The 24592-nt window shown below is 34.3% G+C and overlaps 2 protein-coding genes across 6 annotated transcripts in view; one reads left to right on the top strand and one right to left on the bottom strand.

The window, feature by feature from the left end:
* The window catches only part of LOC125682330 (band 7 protein AGAP004871-like), a 60966-nt gene extending 42063 nt beyond the window's left edge, over positions 1-18903 (bottom strand). Inside the window, exons 1-4 of the mRNA XM_048922818.2 lie at positions 12616-18903; positions 11536-11883; positions 11391-11441; positions 9659-9784 (exon numbers count right to left, since the gene is read on the bottom strand). Coding sequence (XP_048778775.1) covers positions 9659-9784; positions 11391-11441; positions 11536-11826 — 468 coding nt within the window. The 5' untranslated portion in view covers positions 11827-11883; positions 12616-18903. The remainder of the gene's footprint in view (positions 1-9658; positions 9785-11390; positions 11442-11535; positions 11884-12615) is intronic.
* Positions 2062-24592, top strand: part of LOC125682331 (band 7 protein AGAP004871-like) — a 67607-nt gene continuing 45076 nt past the window's right edge. For 2 of the 5 annotated variants that reach the window (XM_048922819.2, XM_048922821.2), the window contains exon 1: positions 6221-6373. In XM_048922819.2, coding sequence (XP_048778776.2) covers positions 6295-6373 — 79 coding nt within the window. In that variant the 5' untranslated portion in view covers positions 6221-6294. Of the gene's footprint in view, positions 2164-6110; positions 6374-7947; positions 8230-15567; positions 15632-19169; positions 19295-23135; positions 23209-24592 lie in introns of those variants that run through there. The other 3 variants (XM_048922823.2, XM_048922820.2, XM_048922825.2) reach the window with 3 other exon arrangements.

Here is a 24592-nt window from a genome sequence, read left to right as displayed (position 1 = left end):
ACATACATATTGACGCAAGAGTTGCTTTTATTTCTGCTACCTCTGTTTTTTGCAATCGGATAATTTAATTTAAAGCACTATACCCGAAACAAGCCAAAGGAAACAAGCGATACGAAATTGACCGAAATGAAACGAAATAAATCCAAAATAGAATATCGTAATTAAGTTATTGGGCGTCATTTATTGTCATATCTTTCTGCATCAATGTTATCTGTTATTCGATTTATGGTCGACTTTTAGATTTTTGTTTAAGAGGTTCTTCTTTGAATTGTAATATATAGATAGCTCATGACATATCGGGTCCCACCACTTGGATGGGTGGGGATAATTAGCATGTAAGTCGGCATAATTAATTATTTTCCCCTAAATACGAATCGCAGGCTGATACATATGTAAATAATTACCTATACGGTTAGAAGTGTATCCATGTGTTATGACCCAAGCACCTGTGTTACGATGTATCAATTGGTTATTTCTACAAATTCAAACGAAATACTGCAGGAATCTCAAATGCGAGATATTCTGAAACGTTTCACTACCGGTTAATCATCTTCGCTAGCCAAGGGTTTTCGGTCCACTCCGGTTAATATATATTGTAATGATTCACTGAATTGCAACGGAGAAGTACATTTTCATAAAGTCATAAAACCATAGAATTAAACATTTATCGTCTTCAAAACTTGAATTCAACTAAAGCACAAGTAACAACTTTCAAACAACAAACACCCCAATGGAGAATTGAGCCGGTAATAGTGTATAGAAACCTATTCTAAACAGTATACTAGGCCTAGCATGCATCTTTCGGGATGATTATAGTAGGAATTTCGAAAATTCATTCTCCCCAGAAAAGTGCATTTCAAGGTCTCTACATTTTGACTACATAAAAGAAATCATGATCCAAAACAAAATCATAGATCTACAATATCCATTGGGAGAAAATTCGAATTTGTAGAGCAAAGATCCGGAGACCAAATCTACCTCATCTTTCAACTATCACCACTTTTTCAGCAAATGGCACGTTTGATCACATTTAGACGACATAGTCAAGAAGTAAGAATGCAGTGATCGTTTGTTCTTTACCTGTGTCACGAATATGATGTCTAACGGTAAATGTAGAAAAGAAGGGAATAATTGAAATTCTAATCCCATATTCTTGAAGAAGCAAGCACTTTCTTTCGGTACCCTTTTCTATAGTGAACTATCCAACATCTTAGTTGTATTGGATCCAGTGGCGGATCCAGAGGGGGGGGGGTCCGAGGGTATTCGTTTCGTCAGAAAAGTTTGCTATATAAAGCTAAAAATAACGCACCTTGAGGGCGGAATCCCACCTTTGAAAATCAATAATAATGGTAGACCCCCCCCCCCTTTTTTAAAAATTCCTGGGCCCGCTCCATAGACCCCACAATGAGTTATTTCATTGTTTTGTAGACATGTCCCCATCGTCGGTTACCCACGGCTGATCTCGTATTTTACTCCGGCATCACTGATGAGTAAAAGACGAATCTGATGATGATAACACCCGTTGCAAGATCTTTTGACGAAAACACTGGTGGTTAAAGGGGTTCCAATATCTATATACTGTTAATCGGTTTTCTTTCCGTTAAAGGTATTTTAAGACAATCCGTAAATTACAAATTAAGGTAGATCTAGACATAATTTTAAAATTGAGTGTTGGGGTGTTAGGTGGGGTGTTCAGTGTGGGGATGGTTCTTATGAGAGAGAGAGAGAGAGAGAGAGAGAGAGAGAGAGAGAGCAGGAAGTTAGGTTATCTCGACCCTGCATGATGATACTCTCAGATTATTTGGTATGATCGCGGATCGATTTTAAGAATCATGTGCAGATGCTTATCGATTTTCATAATACCAGCCTCACCTGTTGTTGAACTAGATATTCATAATAATAAAAAAAATAGGCCTAAAAGATGAATAGATTGAACCGTCCCAAACTCATCGGAGCAAAAGTTGAGGATGTTACCCAAGTAATTACGTTACGATATAAAATGGCAACATGCCCATAAATCTCAAAGACCAGTAATATTGGATCCGCCCACAGCCGTGACTCCACATCATGCTGGCCGTTTAAGTCAATAAGTGTATCCACCAAGCAACCCGAAAATAAGGATGACTGGGAAAGACTTTATACTAGTGGCGAGTAATGAAGAAGGTAGGTCATCCGTAGGTTCTCATTACCACTACTAACTAAGCGTCTAGATGCAGTATCGTGGCATTTATTTAGACTGCAAATTCATCTCGAAAAGGATACTTTAGCTTTATATGTTTGATGAAACTTCTAACGAAAGAGAAGTAACTCGTTCTTTGGTACTAAACATTGTCTGTAATGCCCAGTCAATCTACTGACAATTCTCCAACGAGTCAATTAGTAGCTCTAGAATCCCAAAGATTTTGGCTGGTGGAAATTCCTGGTAATGCCAAGTGGACTTGCAGGTTTTGGTAGCTTGTACAGCAATACTAGCCACATACCTCGTTGGTAAACTAAATTTCCGTGATTTTCCTCCAAATTTTCATACAGTGTATCTTTCCATTTGGAATAAATCATACATAGTATGCAATTACGTCATCATTATTAGCATCAGCATTATCAATCGCCAACAAATAGACTGTGTTTTACCATACGTACGTATACCTGATATCTGTTATTAAACTGGGTCTCCCCAGAAATTCAATTCAACTACCAATAAATGGATAAATAAAAAATCTTCTAAATTAAGTCAATAATTTCTGCTTGTAGGCCTCATATGACTGTATGAAATATCGGTAATAATATTCATTCAATAACCTGACCAAATCAACTTACGTGCCCAGTATATTACCCCAAAACATAGCCATGACGGCTAAATCTCTAAAATATTACCCCAAAACATAGCCATGACGGCTAAATCTCTAAAATATTACCCCAAAACATAGCCATGACGGCTAAATCTCTAAAATATTACCCCAAAACATAGCCATGACGGCTAAATCTCTAAAATATTACCCCAAAACATAGCCATGACGGCTAAATCTCTAAAATATTTTATGAGGACTGATGACTACCATTACATTTTGTAGAGATATCAAAGGCAAAGACATTGGAAACGTAAATATATGTTAATATACCCCCCCCCCCCTCCTAACTATGGGTGATTTACATCTTGGCCTATGGACGTCCGTCTGTCTGTCTTTCTGTTTGTTTATATGTTTATCCGCAAAAATATTAATCTTGCCCATAACTTTTGAATGGAATGATAGGGATTTCATATTTCACATGTACATTCCTTGAGACAAAACCTTTCTCGATACCAAAATTGTTGACTTTGTGACCTTCACATTGGAGTTTGGCCTACTTTTGAAAAACTTTAAACTAAGCCATATCTGCATATCTTTTGATTAAGGTAGCTATTGATAGCTAGCCCCCAAAAAACTGCTCATTGAATTTTTTATCAATTTTATTTATTGTAACATTTTGACTTTATCCTAAAACATATCAAAAAATCAACAAAAGTAATCAGGTTAATTTTCGAGGAAAGCGAGATTGAAATCCCCTCTTTTGCAGCCCCAAAAGGCAAAAAATGCCAAAATTGAGCAAATTAACACAAAAGCCAATAAAAAATTTTATTGACACCAGAAATATTGTTTGTCATATATAGTTATGTAAATTAAACACAAACAGATAAAAAATCAACATGGATTAGAAATTCAAAATGCATCTAAGGAAAACATTGGCATGATTCGACTTGGCAATTGGCCAAATTTACCCAAAATATGACATTTCTCAAATACTATCAGGCATACATTTTCTGACAACAACAAAATTCTGCTCATAAAATTTCTGATTTTATTTCATTTTTACAATAAGTCAAGTAGTATCTAAAATATTGAATAGAAAAAAATATACCAAATGAGGTTTAATCTGAAACTATGTCAGATTTTGTAACCCTACCCCCTCCCTTCTAGAAATGAATTTTAAGAGATACAGTCAGCAGAGATAAACTATTGACCTTAAATTATTAAGCATTCCAAAATTACCGTATTGAGCATTCAAACTCACAATACTAGAAGTTTCTATGAGCCATTTAAGAATGATATATAGTGTGTGCTATTGCAGTTGACCTTTTCGCACTCACAATGATTGCCTAAATATTTAGTTATTTTTCATACAATTTCTTGTAATAACTGGACCAAATCTATTACCTATGCATATTTTTTTATAGAAATGTATATCACTATACAGTATAATACACCAAATATGTTTAAATAACCATTTCATATTTCAATAAATAATTAATATCAATGGAAAGAGACCTATGGACTGCCCATGGATCACTACATTTAAGTCCATCTGAGTCATCTTACCCTCACAGATAGGTGTGTCTTTCATAAGTTTAAGATTTCTCATTGTAGTTTCACATGGAACCAAAAACTCACTATTGGATAACTGAGAATGCATGAACCCCTTTTTGTTTTTCGACTATTCTATGACGGAGTAAAGAATTCCGGAAAATAAATTCACGTGAAAATACACAATTTTTACTGCTCACGTGGTTGCTATCCGTCGCTACCTTAATTGGTTAGTGATATGGCTTTTATATTTCACATGTGTATTTACATGTATATTCCTTGTGAGATCTTCCTTTAGATACCAGAAATACTTTGTTGCCATACAGGGGCACCACAGGCACCTGAAGTATGGATATTACTACCCCCCCCCTTTTTTTTCATCTTGTTTTAATTAACGAATTTGTGGTAGAGAGCACTCACTGTTGTGTCGTACGATTATGCGTCCTTTTTGGATGATAACACCATCCTCTCCCATTCCGAGTTTTCCGTGTTCATGGCACTCATTCATGCATGTCACCTTTGGTTATTCCTAAATCATCATTTGCATATCCTCAATCATTGAGAAATTCGAAAAGATGTTGAAAACGACCACCTAATTTCTGGTTCTTTGAAGAAGAAAATTCGCTAACGTCACGTCGTCCGAGCGCCCCCCCCCCCCCCCCCCCCCCCCCCACTTGAAACTATCCGGAAAGTAAATTTATTCAATGTAGAGCATTGGGAATTTGAAGCTGCAATGCAGACATGTGGCATCGTTTTTCAAAGTAGAGAGAGAGAGAGAGAGAGCAGCTGGAGAAGAAGTTGACATCACAATATTGTCTAAAATTCTTGACAAACAAATTCATCAGTTCAAGCTTACAGTACATGTATAACATTCAATGCCACATTTATACTATTAAAAAAAGCGGGACAACTATAATCAGTATACAATGTTTCTGACTTTGCATGTGAAATTAACTAACTCTGCATATCTTTGATCCGCTCACCTACGATCGCTACATCTATGTGTGTAGGTATGTATAGGAGATCTGATCTAAATGAAAATAAAATAAAAATCAAGTCTTTCATTTGCATCTAGGCTAATAATCAGTAGTATATATCACTTCTAAAGGGGTGTGTGTGTGTTTAAGTCAGAGAAAAACAAAACTAAAAAATTACAAACCTCTAATCCTAAAACTTGGGTGGGGTGGGAGGGTAAGCCTTTTATTGAACTCATCGGTTCAATATTTTCACAAATAATTAACAATCAGTACGCCAGGGCCGTAAATTACATGGAGGCGGAGGAGGCAGCTGCCTCCTCCAACTTTTGAGCCAAAAAAAAATAAAATTTAAAGTTCATTAGAATTTATGTTGTTTCCAATAACTAAGAACATGATACCTCCCTTAAAAAGCATTCCAAATCTTTCTTTTAGAATGAGTTAGTCAAATAACATCTTAGAAGGCCCTAGAATCAAGGATTTTGCACGAAACGTGTTCAGTGTGCACAAAATGTGCTCAGCGTCTGGGGGCCGGCCCCCAGACACCCGCCTAATTTCCTGCCTCCTCCAAATTGAAGGTTAATTTACGGCCCTGTACGCGGTAGGGGAGAGCCAGCTAGCTTACACTGGTTATGTACAGATCGTTGTACATAAAAATCTTAACCAACTTTGCATGCAATAGTATGTTGTTGAACAAAGTAGGGAGGGGACTCTCACCCCCACCCCGGACGGTACGTGCCTGGTAATATAGATAGATACACCCCACCCCCACCCCCCATTCTGCTACGCCATATTGATATTTACTTGTTGATTGTGTAATGCGATATCAGAGATATGTTTCTGAGGAAATGTATGCTGTATTTGTTGTCAGCTTGATAAGTGTGTCATTGAATGATATGACTGTAATAACGAAAGAGGAAGTTATATATAGTATGTCACATGCCTGATTGTTCTGACAACAAATCAAGTGACATTTTCCAGGCATGGCTGCAGAATTAAAGCAGAGATCGTCTCAAAAGTATGGACAATTCTCGGATGAAAATCTGATAGTCAGCGCTAGGGGTAATTATTACATCTAGGCTTTATTTACATGTATATAACTAATCCGAGATTCCTCTGACTCTTACCCCCGCTTTTATATTTGACATGTGCGGGGGAGAAGTCACAAAATAAAAGCGGGGTTAAGAGTCAGAGTAATCTCGGATTAGTATATAACATGCATTGCCATACTATTTAGCAAGAACATTTTGTATAAAAGGAAAAGTATGGTGGCATATTTCTGCCATCACTTGTCAGATAAACATCAGAAGGATTAGACAAAAGTCTCAAAAACTTAGATACCGTATAGTGTTTTTTTCCGCGGGGTGATAATTTTGGCTTATTTTAGCGGTTTCTTAGCTTTCCGCTAAAATTTCATTCGCCAAATATGTACCCAAATGTGACTTCAATATCTGCATGAAAGAAAACAGTTCCTTGTCTGACAAAATTTTTTCTGCTAAAATTATTAGCATATATATATATATACTTTTGAGCAATCAAATTGCCAAATTTTAGACCCTCGGGAAAAAACCGCTATTTGGTAACCCTCTTGTCATATAATTATGTTGACTTGTCATATAATTATGTTGACTTGTCATATAATTATGTTGACTTGTCAGTTAATTATGTCTGTTAACATGTCAATTAAATGATGTCAACTTAATTATCGGATGATTGCGTTGACTTGTCGGAAAAAATCCTCGTTTCTGACAAAACGACATAATTATCTGACAACTGGTGACAAGTCAGCGTAATGATATCATTAGGTCAACTTGTCGGATTATTATATCCACTAATAAGATCTTCATGCCAGCTTTTCAGTTCATTTTGTTGACTTGTCAAATCATTATGTTGACTTGTCAGATCATTATGTTGTTAAGTGGATACCACATTTTGCATGTGGGGGCATTTTTACATTGTTACTTTTTAAAAACGTTTTATCATTTGACAAGTTGAAATAATTAACTGACAAATCAATATAATTATCCAATAAGTCAACATAATCTGACAATTTAAGTGATATCAGAGAAAAGTGTCTGCCAAACTGGTATACAACCTGGAACTTTCACATCCCATGTGGATTCACTCTCGTCCAACATACCTTACAAGGCCAACATACATATGTAACCCTATCCTGTTGACAGGGAAACTGGTCAAACTATAACTTTACATCTGGTTTCAGCTCTTGAAGTTTTAATTTGAATTTCAATCATCATATTGATGCAACTGCTGGTCAAAGTTTTAAAAAGTATTCGAACCTGGGACTTTCACAATCTGTGCACAGGTGCCTGTGATATTTCATTGTAAAATCTGAAGACAAATGATACGTCTATGAAAGTCTATAAACATCTTCCTCTCTATTTCATAGTGTAGACCTTTAGAGACTTATCATTTGTAACTTATGAAATTAAATGGGGAGTGCCTATGGCTTTGAAGAGTACAATTATTAGTATGTACACATGTGAAAGAAATGTTACATTTGAATGTCTGGTTTGGATTCTCATTTTCCTGCCAGTAGTCTTAAAAACAACAATGTGCCATGAACAACTATATAATATTATTGAGAAGTGATGCATATATATATTAATTAACACAAGTGTTCAGACTGAGGATGGTTGTCAGCAAACCATGTAAAGGTGTTAAACAGGATTCAGTACCAGCTCATCACAAACCAAGGGCAAAATGTACAATAATCTCCCTCGTGGACGGAACAGGGAATGAACTTGGAAACCGTGGCATCAAACAATGATAATTCCGTCTAACATCGCGTTTTTGTTGCCATGCAAGCACATTGAATACTAGTAGCTGACTACAGCCATGCCAAGGCAGAGGACCCTGGCAGTGATCAGTATACAGAAATCTGGTCCAAATAAATGAAGGTAAAAACTATCATAAATTCATAGTTACATAGATTGTAGTTCTATAGATAAAAAGATTCAACCTACATGTACCAGTATGTATAAGACCACCAACCCTCATTTTTACTATGTGAGGGAGGTCTCCCTACATGCCTTCCCCGTCAGCCTATACATTCCTTGAAGCCCCCTTCCCACTGTAATTAGAGTGAGCAAAAAAGATGTTTTTGAAATAAATACATAAAAGATGTTTTTGAAATAAATATATATATTTTTATTATATGAATTATTCTGTGCTTTTTGACTGAATGACATCCAACAATGTATAAAAAATACAACACTATGTTCACTTGCATGTGCTTTGAAGAATAATTAGATATAGCGTTTGATTTCTCTAACATCTGGCCAAAACTAAATTGGAACTTCAAAATTTATACAATCATTATTTTTTGGTCACTTTGTCATGATGCATGAAGACAAACAGATAAGCAGACCAGTATATGCATGAGGATATATCCAATGATGTTTTTATTAATGCCCCCTCCTTGAAATGGTTGTGGCGTGAATATATCATTATCTTTCCATCCATCGTTCTGTCAGTTTTCTTGCTGTATTTTGATATTTTTGTGTGTCTCTTTATATTGATGACTTACAGATCAAGTTTTGGTTTCATATTAATTGACCTATTTTAACCAAAGTTATTGCCCTTAGAGTTGTAACTGTTTTCTGGAGTTTTTCTCTCTGATATTCTGTTGGATAATAAGCAGATATTTATGTGTAGCTCTGTAATGATAGCTAGCTTACACATCAAGTTTCTCTTACCCTAATAATCATGTAGCTAGCAAAAGTGCATTTTTAGGTGAAAGTAATCTTTAAAAAATTGCAAACCCCTGTTAGACTCAAACCCACCATCTACAAATCAGCAGTCGACATGTTAACTGACTTAGCTACCCAGCTAGGCAATTACATTGTAAAGAAAAAAAATATACATGTATTGCTGATATATATATATATATATATATATATATATATATATATATATATATTCATTCATGTTTTAAAAGAAAGTCAGCCATTATGATGAATGTGTTATTCCTCCTTAAAATGTAATTAACATGACAATGTACTCACTTTTTGAAGGTATATGATGTACCTTGAGTCTCTTCACATCGGCTTATATTTTATGGAGCTCTAAAACACTCCATGAAATAGGTCAATGTTAAGAGGCTCAAGGAATATCATCTCATATACTCTCAAAAACTGAAAGATAGATCTCACAATGGTGTACTTGAATAAACCATAATTAAGGTTTTGGATGGCATAATATCTGACATTCTATTAGTTATTCTCTCAACATGCTTTAAGATTATAGAGAGGAGTAATTATGGAAGTGATGAGTTATTGCTGATCTGGTCAGGCAGTCTGAATTTGGCAGAGACTAATATATGTTTACCCAGCTCATCTTTATCCTTTGTTCCTCTTCTCTCTTTGTCTGTAAATCTATTGGAGGAATTGCTGTAACGACTTCATCATTTCTCATTTCTGGGTTTTCGGATTTTGCTGTCACTAGGTCCTCTCCCTGTGTCATTAATGGATATCATCAGAGAAACATAGTGGTTTTGTGGTCTGAGGGTGATACATGTATCAATGTTATAAATGTTTGTCCTATACTGAGTTATGTTGTAGCAGAGTTAGTTCATTCCTCTCTTGCTACTGCAATAGGAAAGGAGAAGCCTTATATAGCTGGACCCGAGAATTGAAACAGGGACTCCTGCACTACTAGTCAGGTGCTCTACCTACTGAGCTATTCAGGGCAATATCCATGGTCTGTATATCCCAAACCACTACATTCCTCCCTCCCCAAATTGTCTTTGCCCTCAAAGACACACACCCCAGGGAGGGGCCTGTTTATCAAAAAGGCATAAGTTGTAAGGTTAGTCCGGACTAAAGACAGAGATTTCATCTAGACCACATCTTATAAGTAGCTTTAATCTATACCTGCTTATGGGTAGACGTAAGTTCTTAGTCTGTACAGTTGTTTATGCAACTGTATATTTCTATTGTGTCATTTACATAATGAATGGCAAGTTTAAATAAGGTTGGTGTTGTGTTTTGCCTGCCTCAAATAAAAACAAAGCAAAGGCTCCTTGACAATGTTTCTAATGTGAGAACATATTACATTATACCGGTAATGACTCATTAAAGCATCTCGTGGATAGAGTATGATTTCACCATTTAAAAGAGTGATACAATGATTAAGCTCTCGATTATCTTATATGACTTTTTTTTTTCTAGAATAATAAAAAAGTGTTTTGTTTGCAAATAAGAGATTTTAGAGTCCAAATTTCACTGTGATTTGATGCAATTGATATGAAGAAAATTACTTTTTAGAATAAAAAGTATTTGTGAAAGTTAAAAAACCATTATATTTGAATATGTTTTTAAATCTATGTCTAAAATCTTCAAGAAAACATGATATAAGTTAAGAAAATATATTTGATGAATATGTTTTAAAAAGAAATTGAAATGAAGTGGTCAAAATTCAGAAATATCAAATGATGTGGTACTGGCCATTTTTATATAGTTTGTCATATATAAAAATTCAGTGAGTCACTTGTTGAGGTATGTTGATCACATATCAGCTATCTTAAAATTGAATGATTCTAATCATAAATCAAAAGAGCATTTCATGATTCTATAGTACCTAGTACATGTACCTCTTCACAGATACATGTAATGCTTCCAAAATTTATGATTCAGTTGTTGTACTTTTAGGAAGAAAGAAAAATATAATAGACTGGGTTAGATTGAAATTGAAACCTGGGATGCTCTACATATTAAAATCCCTGTCAGTTGAATCTATAAGCCTGTTGCAAATTGACCCAAAGACAACCTTGGGGCTCTTCTTTGGCAGGCATTTTTACACTTTTTGTTCCAGAGGCAGGTCATGACAGTAAATCTTACAGGAGGGTGGAACATGCAATAGATCAGATCAGGATTAGAAATCTCATCCAGTTCTGTATGATTACTAGCTGTGACAATGTAAATATGTCTGTACACACATCAGAATCTTATTATATTAGACAGGGAGATATATATGGGCTGGCCTGCCATAAAGCCAGTTTTTTTTAATGTTAAATGTTTCAAATCGTAAGGTGGACTATATGTATTATGAATGTACTTACATTTATATCTGGATCAGGATAATTTTTAACTTCCTTCTTTCTCTTCTTTTTCTGCAAGAAAAGACAAAAAATTAACCAATTACAGCTCAAATATAACCATTACACCCATGCATGAGTTGAATTAAGTTGAACAAAGTATATATACCCTCTTTTTGCTTTTCTTTCTTGAACTGGAATAGTCATCTTGAGAGACAGTGACATCATCTGTTGTACTAGTATCTTTCCTTGGGGAATCCTTTAGTTTCTCCCCATGGTTGTCATCTTGTGCTGGCAGGACATCTGTGTCTGCTCCTATGTGCACACTGTCGTCTGCTTGTTCAGACACACTATCCTTGATATCCTTACTATCCCTCTCAGAAGGATCACTGTCTTGCTGAAAATCAGACTGGAGATACCCGGGGTCAGAAGTTTGTTTAGTGTAGTTGTCTTCCTCCATCTTAGGTTTTCAATTATCTATTACTTGGCGTAAATTTTCCAATTGTGAGCCTTTTTTCTGCAAAATCAAAGAAATTGTAATGCTGTGGTTTCCCCATCTAGTCTGTGAAAACATGTAATACAATTTTCTGACATATTTAGCGAGAACTGAAAAAATATTTAACAACAGCTTTAATTCTTATATGAATATTCAAAACTAGCAATGAAGAATTAAAGACTAATAAATTATTTCCAGTTCAGTTTGTTTTACTCAATCCATGGAATAATGAAATACAGGAAGTACCTGAAATGTATTCACATATATGCAATAACATACGGGTCAAACAGAGAAAATTAGAAGAGCAGACAATATTTTTAAATTTTAAAATGAACATGCTTAACTTTCTTAGAGATATACCGAGTCTCTAGAGGACATAGATTCACAATTTTTGTTGTGTTTAGGGCAGAACAATATTCTATATCTATAAACTGCATAATTTGTACAGTGCTCTACATTCCAGAATTTACTGGTACTCCTCTCCAATTTGGTTACGCCTGCATAATCTATAATGATGTTCATTTCTTTTAATATTACTCCATCTGTATACTTCAACAGGAAGGTGATGGTTTGTATAGTTCAAAGATTTTTCATAACTTTCTCGGTAACAATGTTAAATATTCGTTACCTTTAAAACTTTAAAAAGGACTCTGATGTATCATGATGCCATTTTAATGTATAAACTACAGTAAACTGCAAAAACGTAACTGAGGCCGATCTGTAATGAATCAACAAGTCCATCATGATTCTTACCTTAGAGAGCACTCCTTCATCATGACTACAGTGTACTCATGTTATGCCTACATAAACTTCGAAACATATCCAGGTAATGTTGAAATGTACATGTTGAATCCTGAATTTTAAATACATACATACATCAGTACTCTGAATTTACCTAACACTGAAAAAATTTCCCTAATACGATTTATTTTGCTGGATCGACCCTTTAAAAGATTTGTCAATAGATCAATACCTGTTACCTGTGGTATATTGTCAATTTTCTAAGGATAGGATGCAGACTCACAAACAAAAGTAATATCAATTATCGATGACTATAAAGGTCACCCATTCGTATTTCACTTAACATTTGCTCTTGGAATTGAATGAAAATGACCAATATGACATATAGATAAACTATAAAATGACAACGGTATAATCCTCTTGAGAGTTTGATGTCATTAAAATTCATCAGTGCAATCTATGCATTGGTCTGACATAATATTAAAACATCACATCATTTCCAGCTTGTTTTCTGTTTGATGAACATTTTCTTCTGACCTCTGAATTTTTAAGACATTTATGGATTCAGCAAATAAATGCAAAAAAAAAAAGAAAAAAAAAAAAAAAGATACATGTACATAGAACTAAAAGTGAGTTTCATTCCCTCATATTAATGCAGAGTAAATTTAAAATTATTCTGTCAATTCATTCTATTAAAGATATGGGGATCGATACAACAATACAGATTTTGTATTAATTGTCAGTTTGTGTTTGCATTTGAAACATGCAGAACATGGCAGTGGTACATTAACTTGATCAACACACTTTAGAAGTTTTTGGAGGGAAATTGACATGATGAAATTGACACCCTTGTCTAATATCCCCAAAACTGAACATTTAATTAACTATGATTAATTAACTTAATTAAAGGTCTTAAAGATCTTTACATTATTTTGAGAATATGATAAATGATATTACATGTAGTTGCTACTTAATTAGTGTTTCTTGTAAGGCCTGTGGGTCTCTTGTACGTGTGATCAAAATGTGTTCATCGTCATTGTTAACTAACATTTTCTCAGGTGCAAGTCACAGCTCAGAAATGTCCGCTCCTCTCCCCTGAATTTTGTTTCAGCTGTGGCTTGCAACTATTGTACCTATTTCAACTAAACTTGGCATAAAGTATAATCCTTTGATGAATTCAGGATTCATCACAATCATATGCATATAAAGGACCATGTTCTTTACCAATGGCTCCTGGGAGATAATTGGTAAGTAGTGGAAATAGGGTGCATTGGTATAGAAAAAACATCTCAAGATTAACTGCTGAACCAGAGAATTTAGCAACACTTGAAAGAAAGCTTCCATTATATTTTGAAGATTGAAGACTAATTAATAATGGACCCTGGGACCAGAGTGGAGACAATAGGGGTTCAAAGTATAACATAGAGATAGATCTTGAAATTTTAAAAAAATCTTTCCAAGAACCATATGAGTGCACTTTTACATGAAAAATTAATGATATGGAGATGGGCTATGTACAAGTAATTATAATTATTATAGCAATGCAATGCCTATGATTTATATAGAACTTCAGTGAATTAACACAATAGATAGATGTAAGATAAATTAGGATTTATTGTTGAACTTCTGTCCACTTAGTACTAAATTCCATAGTTTTTAAGACCGTGCAGACATCGAAGAAATTTGTACCATGCAGGAAAAAATACGGTCTATAGTATATTTAGGAAAATTAGAAGAAAATTTGAAAAGATTCACTTTGATATTTGTCCCTCTGTGGGTTCTCGGCTCGATAAAGTCACCCATCTTGTTTATTTAAATATACTATAAATTGTTCAAAATATGATCCCCTGGGACCAAGACTGGGCCACAACATGTGAACAAGAATATAAAATTATAGGCAAAAAATCTTTCCAAGAACGAAAAGACACAAGCAGCTAGTATACAATGTTAAGGTGACTCCACACTCGCAGTTTTATCTGATACAAGTTTGAAAAGTGTATTTATTTCCATTCATTAGAGTTAAAACTAACAAATTATGAAATAAAATACATAGGTCATCACACTTTTTAAGATGAGAGACGTACATAAACAGAATCATATATCACCGTCAGAAAATTGCTATTTTCCTTAAACAGCGTTATCAAAATTTCATTAAAAACTGGCTATGACGATATAGTAGCATTCATAACAATTTCATGAAACTATATCTTCACAAAAATATACAAAATGTATGTTAAAAAATATAGGAAATCTACCGCATAATAGACTTGATAAAGAAATCAATAGAAACAGAGTTATTGCCCTTGGATTCAATATTTTGAAACATATCATTGATTATTCATCTATAACTTAGACTTTTGAAATAGTCTATTTTTAACAAGATTTTTTACAATAAGTATCGGAAAATAGTCCAACAAAATTTATGTTCCAATCATGCATAAATTTAAATAAATCATTGATTTTGCAAAATCTGATGACATCACAGGAGGGTGGAATTACTTTAAATGAATGTTGGGTGTTTAAAATTTTACACAGGAAAATGCAATTAACTGCTCAGGTGAACGATGTGACCCAATGAAATAATCCTCATTAAATTGTGTAAGGTACATACAAATAACTGGCTCATAAACATCAGCATTATCCATTGATCAAACCAAGGAATAATGCGAAAAAATCAGATATCTAACAATCAGACTAGTTGTCTGATGCTATGGAGGAAGAGCTCGATAATCCCAGGGATCTGAGGTAATACATTTCGCAGGTTCCCGCTCCACATGCATTTCAGCAGCTGCTGTTGAGAGTCTTACAAAACACAAGTTATCTCTCTGTGTTACATCACTTTGCCAGTTGTTTCTTATTAATAATAGTAGCATATCTCTGAAGCAAACAGCAGTAGTATGATGTGCAGTACTTAACGTGGGGGTATTGATCCTTCATATAAAGTTATTTTGAACTATTGATCAGTTTGTGTCTGAAAGCATGGGGGAACCAAACAAGCAAAGAACATCTTTGGACTACATGAAAGACTGTAAGTTTCATCTAATTAGTCTGTTGTCATTCCAGTTTGAATGTTGAAGTATAATGACAGTCATAATAAGACCTGCAGCTATCCTTGATCATATTATAATGTTAATTTTTCTGTATATCAAAGTGTCATGACCTGGAATTCAAATATCAAATGTGTTTGAAACTTTATAGTCCCCTATCAGCGAAGCCAAAGAGGGCTATATATGCAAGAGTATATGGCCATAAGTGAGTCATCATTTTATTTATGTTTTTTTTACAATATATTTCCTTGAAAATTTACTTATGATTAACACTTATCGTAGGGTCAGTTTAGTCTAATTTTTCATATTTTTCTTTTGATTATTCAAATTCATGCAAAGCAAATCATGATGTAATTGCTCATTGAGAATAATTTGTAAATTTGATGATTATGAGGCAAAATTTCTAACCTAAAGATAATTTAATTTCTTATTTAATAGCAAATTAGTGCTGTAAAATTTCAAGTTTTGCATTTGACGCATGATATCACTACAACGTCTTCAAATAAAGTTAAAATCTAAAACTAAGTAAACAACAAACAAATCTGTGTTTTATGATATTATGTATATATATCCATAAAAATGACCTACAAATAACATATTGCAATAAGCTTTTTTCAATACAAAGTGAAAAAATGAAATGATGACTCACTCATGGGCAATCTACATGTACTGTAGTCTGCACTCTGTCTGTCTGTCTCTCTGTTGGTCTGTCACAACTAATAGTTTTCGCGTCTTTTTTGAAATCATGCTTTGATTTCAGGAAGCTGAAATTTGGTATATGATTTACTAATGTATGTAAATACTCAAAAATTTAAAGTTTTGTAACAGTTGATTGACTGTTATGAGATTTATGGGACTTGGTGCCGAATATATTTTTTTGGAATTTTCTCTGCTATATGCTTCGATCAACTTAAAAGTTTGAAATAAGATAAATGCAGTAAATACAGATCAATTTTCACTATTGTAATGGTTACTTATTCTAACAAAAATTGTAAGACTCAGTTTTATGGTTCGTGCCATGGCCACGTCATATCTAAGACGTAAACATACTTAGTGGTTGCTCCTTCGCCAAACTCTTGGCTTTTAGAAGTGAGATTCATGGATCTTTTGGATAATTGACCTTAACAATGGAGGTCCTGTGTTGTGGCAGATGTTGGGACGTTAAAGATCCCTCACTGCTATGGCCCTGAGAGCTAAGAACAGGTCTAAATTTGTGGTACTGATCACCTACAGCTGTCGTCTTCTCAACATGAGTGAAAAATTCATGACAGGGACATAAACAACCAACCAACAACAGTTTCAATTTTTATTGAACTTCATTAACTTTTTGTTTTTTGTACTTTTTCAGCATGCTTTGATTCAGGAAACTGAAATTTGGTTTGTGATTTACAAATTAATGTATATGTTGACAGATTAAGAACACTTGCAACAAATATATCAACACTTCTCTGTTTTCAAATATTTCAATACAACATGTGAATAGATATGCAAAACATGTAAAAGTCAGGAACATTACAAACTGAATTAAGTCAAGTTGATTAAATTATTAGTGTTTATACTGGGTATTTGTTTTCAGAGCTTTCCTGCATTGAGACATTTGATCTGTAATCACTTGAACTCTTTTAAATTCATACATTGATTAAAATATTGCTCTAGGTTCATCATGTCGGTAAATAAGATTAAGTATCAATAAATTTTCTACAGTAAGAAAACTTTCAAATATGCCAAAATTGTGTCTAAAACTGTAAAAAAAAAAAAAAAAAAAAAAAAAAAAAAAAAAAGATTAAAAACAAAACCCAACTCAAATTGTCAAAAACTGAAAATAATGTAAAAATTGTAACTTGATCTTCAAAAGGAGGTAGAAAAATTTGTTTGTAGCAAGAGTGACATCTTTCAAGTTTAACTTTTGGTCATCACAGAAGACTGATTTTTACGATATTTATGGAACTTAAATGTGCCAAATATCATAAGTTTCAGATTTTTCTCAATTATGACAACTTAGGAGACTGAATTTGATATATTGCATGGTTATCTAATGAGTAGACACATAGTAATTTCCACTTTTGCTTTGTATGATTTAACATTATGGTTTTGGGCTGGTAGGGGACAATGTATTAGTATATTACTATATGATATACTCATTCACAATGCTTTTTTTTTTATATATATATATCTCCTGCAAACAAAGTTTAGAGGGGGATATTGGAATCAGCATGTTTGTCTGTCTGTAGACATGATTTTGTCTAGACATGTTCTGGATCTTTCTGAAAATGGGTATACTTTACATGATTTGACAATTTTTCATAATTTTACTTGTGTTTATTCAACTTTAAGGACTTCAATTATCATTTTTATAATGAAATATTTTCTCCCAGAGACTACTACATAAATTTAGGATCAGGGTATATAATGAATGTGTCTGTCAGTGGATGATTTAATTTGTTCAGACATTTTCTAAGAAACTGGTGCATATGATTACTGAAAAATATCAAGGTCAAAGGAATTTAGTGTGTTTATATTTCAAATATGCCCCAATATGGATAAACCCTGCAGGGGGTATTAGTCTAGCTGTTAGTACTAGTTTTAAATTGAAGTAAAGGAAAGTGAGCATTTAATTAGAGGTTATTGACTGAATTTAATATCAGGAAACCCACTTATTGACTGAATATCAGGAAACCCATTTGCCTTCGGTTGTTGCATGGTACACTGGACCAAATTTGTGAAGTTTGCTTTCACACATTGACCCCTTTTTATTACATATTTTTTAAATGCTATGCACTTATAGAAGCGCATACTCATGTACAATAATTTTCAAAGTGTTACATGCATCCATTAGTATTGGTAAATAGTTACTTATGGCTGACAGTAAAATCCCGGGTACTCTCTACATAATCCGTAGGAAGAAACATCACAATATGTAGTAATTACAAATAGGATGTATAAGATAAGTGATGATATACATACATGTAATGATAATGTTTCCTGTTACCTATCCTCTTTTTGCCTTGTGGAACATAAGACATCCACGGAACATCTCCAACTATCTCAGTCTGCAGCCGCAACCCTCACCTCAGTCTAAGTCCGTTTTCTGCCCTAGCTCTCCTTCTCCACTGCTCTTCTCCAGTGGTTTGCGGTCTTCTTTTTCTTTTGCCTTCTGGTGTCCAAGAGAAAGACCTACATATTGTGATCATTGTTACAATTTTTTCTAAGGATGCAAGCAATGACTTTTCACCTTCTGTACCTATAATTTCTCTGCTTCATGTCTGATCTTTCAAGCAATGCTGCTGTTGTTAGTTTATAATGATGACTTGTTAATTAAGGTAAATCTTATCATCTAAAAGTACAGACGAATGTATGAATATAACATAATGACTTTGATTTCTGTTTACTGGTAAATATAATCATAACCTTATCCATCTTGAACATTTGGTTAATTGTCATAACTATTCTGGCCTCCTTTAAGATTTCTGGTTTAAAACATGCTAATATAGAAATGTTGTTTTATTTGATGAATTTCAGGTGCGAATGATGAAACCACCCCTAAGGATGGGGGTGACGTTGGTTGCTGTGGGTACATCCTGTGGTTCCTTGCTCTGGTTGTCATTACCCTCACCTTCCCATTCTCACTGTGTCTCTGTATCAAGGTAATTAAAACATGTTAATTAAAAAAAAACCAATCAAAGTTCAAAATAAATCTTCACACATACTAATGTATTCATCAGTTTGAATCACTGACATCTAACATGCTTAGGGTAGAAGTGACAATTTCATTGCCTAGCTGGGTAGCTTAGTATGTTAGAGTGTCAAATGCTGATCGAATTGTAGATTGTGGATTCGAATCCAGTAGGGGTTTTAAATTTTTTCAGATTACTAATTTGAACTACTAAAACTGCATTTTTTGACTAAATAAAGTAAAAAATTTGAAAGTTTTCAATTCCAAAATATTGTTGAACATATATCCTCCTCTTTTCATTCATATCAATTATTTCATTCCTCCTTAACATTTCCTGTTAAATAAACTTTCCATGAAATTTTAATTACTGTCTGAAATTGTAAAAAAACAAAAAAACAACCAATTTGCACTATTATTGTAAAAGACATCTGCGTGATTTTATGGAAAAACATGTTAATATTTTTTTCCCCGAAGGATAAGTCATGGGAGTATGAAGTATTCAAGCTTACCGATCAATGTTAATTAAACTACAGCAAAATAACATTCAACTTTGTGCTCTCACGCTACTATAACTGCCTTTAATTGATCATCATATATTCTTATTAATCAGGTACCTTCAATACTGATCAACATCTAAGAATTTTAAAGAACTATAAACAAATCAAATTTATTTGAAAAAGGGAAGATAACTTCATCAATGATCATGAAATCTTGTAAATCCTGTCAGGAATAAAAAAAAATTAAAGAGTAGTAAATTCATGACAGCCTGGTTACTACCGTATAACGTTTTGTTTTGTATATATATCACAAATTTTTAAAAAATACCCCAAAACACTGTTATTTTTTTTATTTGCATTGTTCTTTGTAATTCTCCAAGTCGAATTTGAGAAATTTACAAGAAAGCTTCCTGACATAGTGCAGATTCACGTTTCTTGAAACCATGACCCCCGGGGGTAGGTTGGGGCCACAATAGGGGATCAAAGTTTAACATGCAAATATATAGGAAAAATCTTTGAAAAGAAAATCTTCTCAAGAACCACTGGGCCAGAGAAGTTAACATTTACATAAAAGCTTCCTGACATAGTGCAGATTCAAATTTGTTACAATCATGGCCCCCAGGGGTAGGGTAGGGCCACTATAGGGGATCAAAGTTTTACATACAAATATATAGGGAAATCATTAAAAATCTTCTGAAGAAGAATCACTGGGCCAGAAAAGTTTACATTCACATGAAAGCTTCCTAACACAGTGCAGGTTTAAGTTTGTTAACTCGTGCCCCCCAGGGGTTGGGCGATAATAGGGGATTAAAGGGTTGGGCCACAATAGGGGATTAAAGGTTTACATACAGATATATAGAGAAAATCTTTGAAAATCTTCTTGTCAAGAACCATCAGGCCAAGAAGTTTACATTTACATGAAAGCTTCCTGACATGGTGCAGATTCAAGTTTGTAAAAATTATGGCCCCCGGGGGTAGGTTAGGGCCACAATAGGGATCAAAGTTTTACATGCGAACATATATGGAAAGTCTTTAAATATGAACCAAGGTGACTCATGTGAGTGGTGTGGCCCATGGGCCTCTTGTTAAAGGAACATACATGTATCATGTTTTATAAAAATTAGAAAATTAGGATAGATTTCGTAGCCTGTGGGGCAAGTGATACTTTAAACTTGAATACTCAGGTGACTGCATGATAAGGCCTGTAGGCCTTTTGTTTACAAAAAGCTTGTACTAGAACATGTGCTAGTAATGTTATATGTATCAATAATTTACCTGATATATCAGTGTTTTATGTCAAGTAATACAACTAAACATTGAATCACTTTTATGAAATATGGGGTCAAACATATAAGTGAAAACAGTCCTTTCTCATTACACCAATTAACTTTCAATGAATTAATGCAGTTAGGCAGCTTATAGCATAGACATTAAGGCACTTAACCTCACATTACTTCCATTACTGCAAGAACATGTACATAATGACATTCCTGGCTAACAATGTAGCAATATTTTCAGCAACTTGTCGTCTGGTTGTATGTAGACAGGCACATTATCTTTAGATTTCCAGGAATTTCATCCCTTTTATTGTTTAAAGTAATAGACTGGCTGAAAAATTGTGGTTCAAGGGGAATAACTCCTAAGGTCATTCTACTTTTTAGGTGTACTAAATAAACAGACCAAGAGGGTCTTAATTATTGACAAATACCAAAAATCTAGAACAGGTAGTATATTATATTTTTGATAACCACAGCTCTTACATTGATATTCTGTTCACTAATGGAATCTCAACCTTAGTTCACTAATTGATGGGAATCTAAACCTTCACTAATTAATGGGAATCTAAATCTCAGTTCACTAATGAAATCTGAACCTTAGTTCACTTATGGAATCGGAACCTTATGGAATCTGCACCAATTAGATCACTAACATGAATCTCAACCTTTAATGTTGATCTGAACCTTAGTTCACTTAAACATGAATCTGAACCTATAGTTTACTTAATGTTAATCTGAACATGTGAATCTGAACCATATGTCAGGGGCATAGAACCCAGAATAGAACAAGGTGAACATGCATGTTTTGATTTCTAAAAATATTCTTTACCCTTAACATGTAGCAGACAAGCTGCATTGATGCATGTATGTAGTTATATTGAGCCTCCATCAAAATAGTGAAATTCATGGCTCCTGTAGGTCAGGGATTCAAGCCTCAGGGTGAGGCCTTTAATATTTGGTATGTTGGTAAGTTTAATTTAATTACTATCATATATTCACAACACTGTTCCTTGTTTAAAGCACATATACATATAGGTGACTGTTATATGTACTGTACGCTTAAACCCACTTTAAAGATGATCCTTAAAAATGTTTTTAAAAACTATTGAAAATGGAAGGGGAGACATCAGTTTTAGTGTGCTAAAACAATTCTTCCTAGTTATGTCCTTGTTTGCTTTTCACACTTTGAGGTCATAGAAATAACATTGTTTAGCGACAAATCTTTAGGGATCATGCAAGTTTCTGCTGCTAATCAAGGACTATCTATGGGATTGGTCCATATTTCTTCCCAAAGCATCTGAAAGGACTCAGTCATGTAGAACATATATTGTTACATTAAGCTTGTTCTGCCTCTCCACAAGGCCACTTAATTAATGGTGTTAGCTACCTCAGCCCTCTCCACAAGGCCATTTAATGGTGTTAGTTCTACCTCAGCCCTCTCCACAAGGCCGTTTAATTAATGGTGTTAGTTCTATCTCAGCCCTCTCCACAAGGCCGTTTAATTAATGGTGTTAGTTCTACCTCAGCCCTCTCCACAAGGCCATTTAATTAATGGTGTTAGTTCTATCTCAGCCCTCTCCACAAGGCCGTTTAATTAATGGTGTTAGTTCTATCTCAGCCCTCTCCACAAGGCCATTTAATTAATGGTGTTAGTTCTATCTCAGCCCTCTCCACAAGGCCATTTAATTAATGGTGTTAGTTCTATCTCAGCCCTCTCCACAAGGCCGTTTAATTAATGGTGTTAGTTCTACCTCAGCCCTCTCCACAAGGCCACTTAATTAATGGTGTTAGTTCTATCTCAGCCCTCTCCACAAGGTCATTCAATTAATGGTGTTAGTTCTACCTCAGCCCTCTCCACAAGGCCACTTAATTAATGGTGTTAGATCTACTTCAGCCCTCTCCACAAGGCCACTTAATTAATGGTGTTAGTTCTATCTCAGCTCTATGTCTGTACAGTAAACCTTAGACCTTTCGGTGTTGCTTTAAATATTCAAACCTAAAACATTACAGTGTGTACTGTGATTTCGTTAAATTTTAGGTAGTCCAGGAGTATGAAAGAGCAGTTATATTTAGGCTGGGTCGGTTGATTGCAGGTGGAGCAAAAGGACCAGGTAAATAGAACATTTTTAAGCATTTAAAAGAAGTTTAAAAGAAGAGAGAGTGAGATTGCATTGTTGTCAGACATTGGATACATGATCAGTCAGTGACATTATTTCACTCTTGACTATATACATACCTGTGAGAATTTTCAATCAAGGTGTGTTATTTCAAATTATTTTCCAAAATGGTTTGTTGACTTGTTAACAAAGTACTGTGCTATAATTTTAAAACTGAAGAAGTGAATATAATGAACAGTGGTCAATCTCATCAATCCTATAAAAGATACAAATTAAGAGAAGGGCAAACACGGACCCCTGGACGTACCATAGGTATGATCAGGTAGGACTAAGCATCCCCTGTTGACCGGTCACACCTGCCATGAGCCCTATATCTTGATCAAAGGGTTTTCTAAGGTCTTGATTTCAAGGGCCTGGGCCTTTCCAATTGGGAAAAATAGCGACATTGGCTTGAAATTGGGAAGAATGTTCTATGGTTAAAGGAAGTAGGGAGAAAACCAAACCAGTGTATGAAGGAATAATTATACTCCTTCTAACTTACATTTTGGTCAAAGCTTACCTCATATAAATAATTAGAGGCAAAAAAATTAGGTTTACTAGACAATTTTGGAGCAGAAATTGTAATCTGTGGACCTGTGAAGGAGATTTATGAACAATAATGCTACCCTGCTTTGATCTTTTTTAATTTGTTTGGGAATTTTAAGCAAAAGTTTTGAAAAATACCTGCTTTTTAGCATTGGGAATGAGGCCTTATTTTGGCCCCTTACAACCCCTAAAAAAATCCCTGGATCAGGTAAATAGAGTAATCCGTCGTCAAAATCATTATGTAAAGGTTAACCTAACAGCCTAACAATTGGTATGACACACATCAGACAGCATTCAGTCCAGTGATAGCTTGTATTTGCAGATTATATCATTTTAATGACCATAGAATTAACAGAAATACTGACTTTAAATGAGATTGTTGAAACCCCTATAACATCAAATTATTTGTCAGTAGCCCCCCTTCATTAAAAAATTTATCATACGCAGAACATTCTCTAGCTTACTGAATCAGTTGAGAGACATAAACACCACATGCAGGTAATAATGGAATATTGCTACACAAATATGGGAAGTTCACGATGGAGAAGCTAAAATCATTTTATTTGTCATAAAGTTGTGTTGTTAGTTTGCCATTGACATCTATGTTCAATTAAATATCCAAATATGGAGCAGATATGGAAGACTCTGTGATGTCTAATATTTTGAGTTCACTGGGATATATCAAATCAACATATGAATGAAAATGATTATTGTTAATAGATAGAACATCTTCATTACATCTAAATGTCAAGATGAAAGCCACAGCAAGATATTTTTTCTTCTCATGTAGCTT

This window comes from Ostrea edulis, chromosome 2 (genome assembly GCF_947568905.1).
Source record: "Ostrea edulis chromosome 2, xbOstEdul1.1, whole genome shotgun sequence".
NCBI classification, from domain to species: Eukaryota; Metazoa; Mollusca; class Bivalvia; order Ostreida; family Ostreidae; genus Ostrea; species Ostrea edulis.
This window is presented reverse-complemented; position numbering and strand designations above follow the sequence as displayed.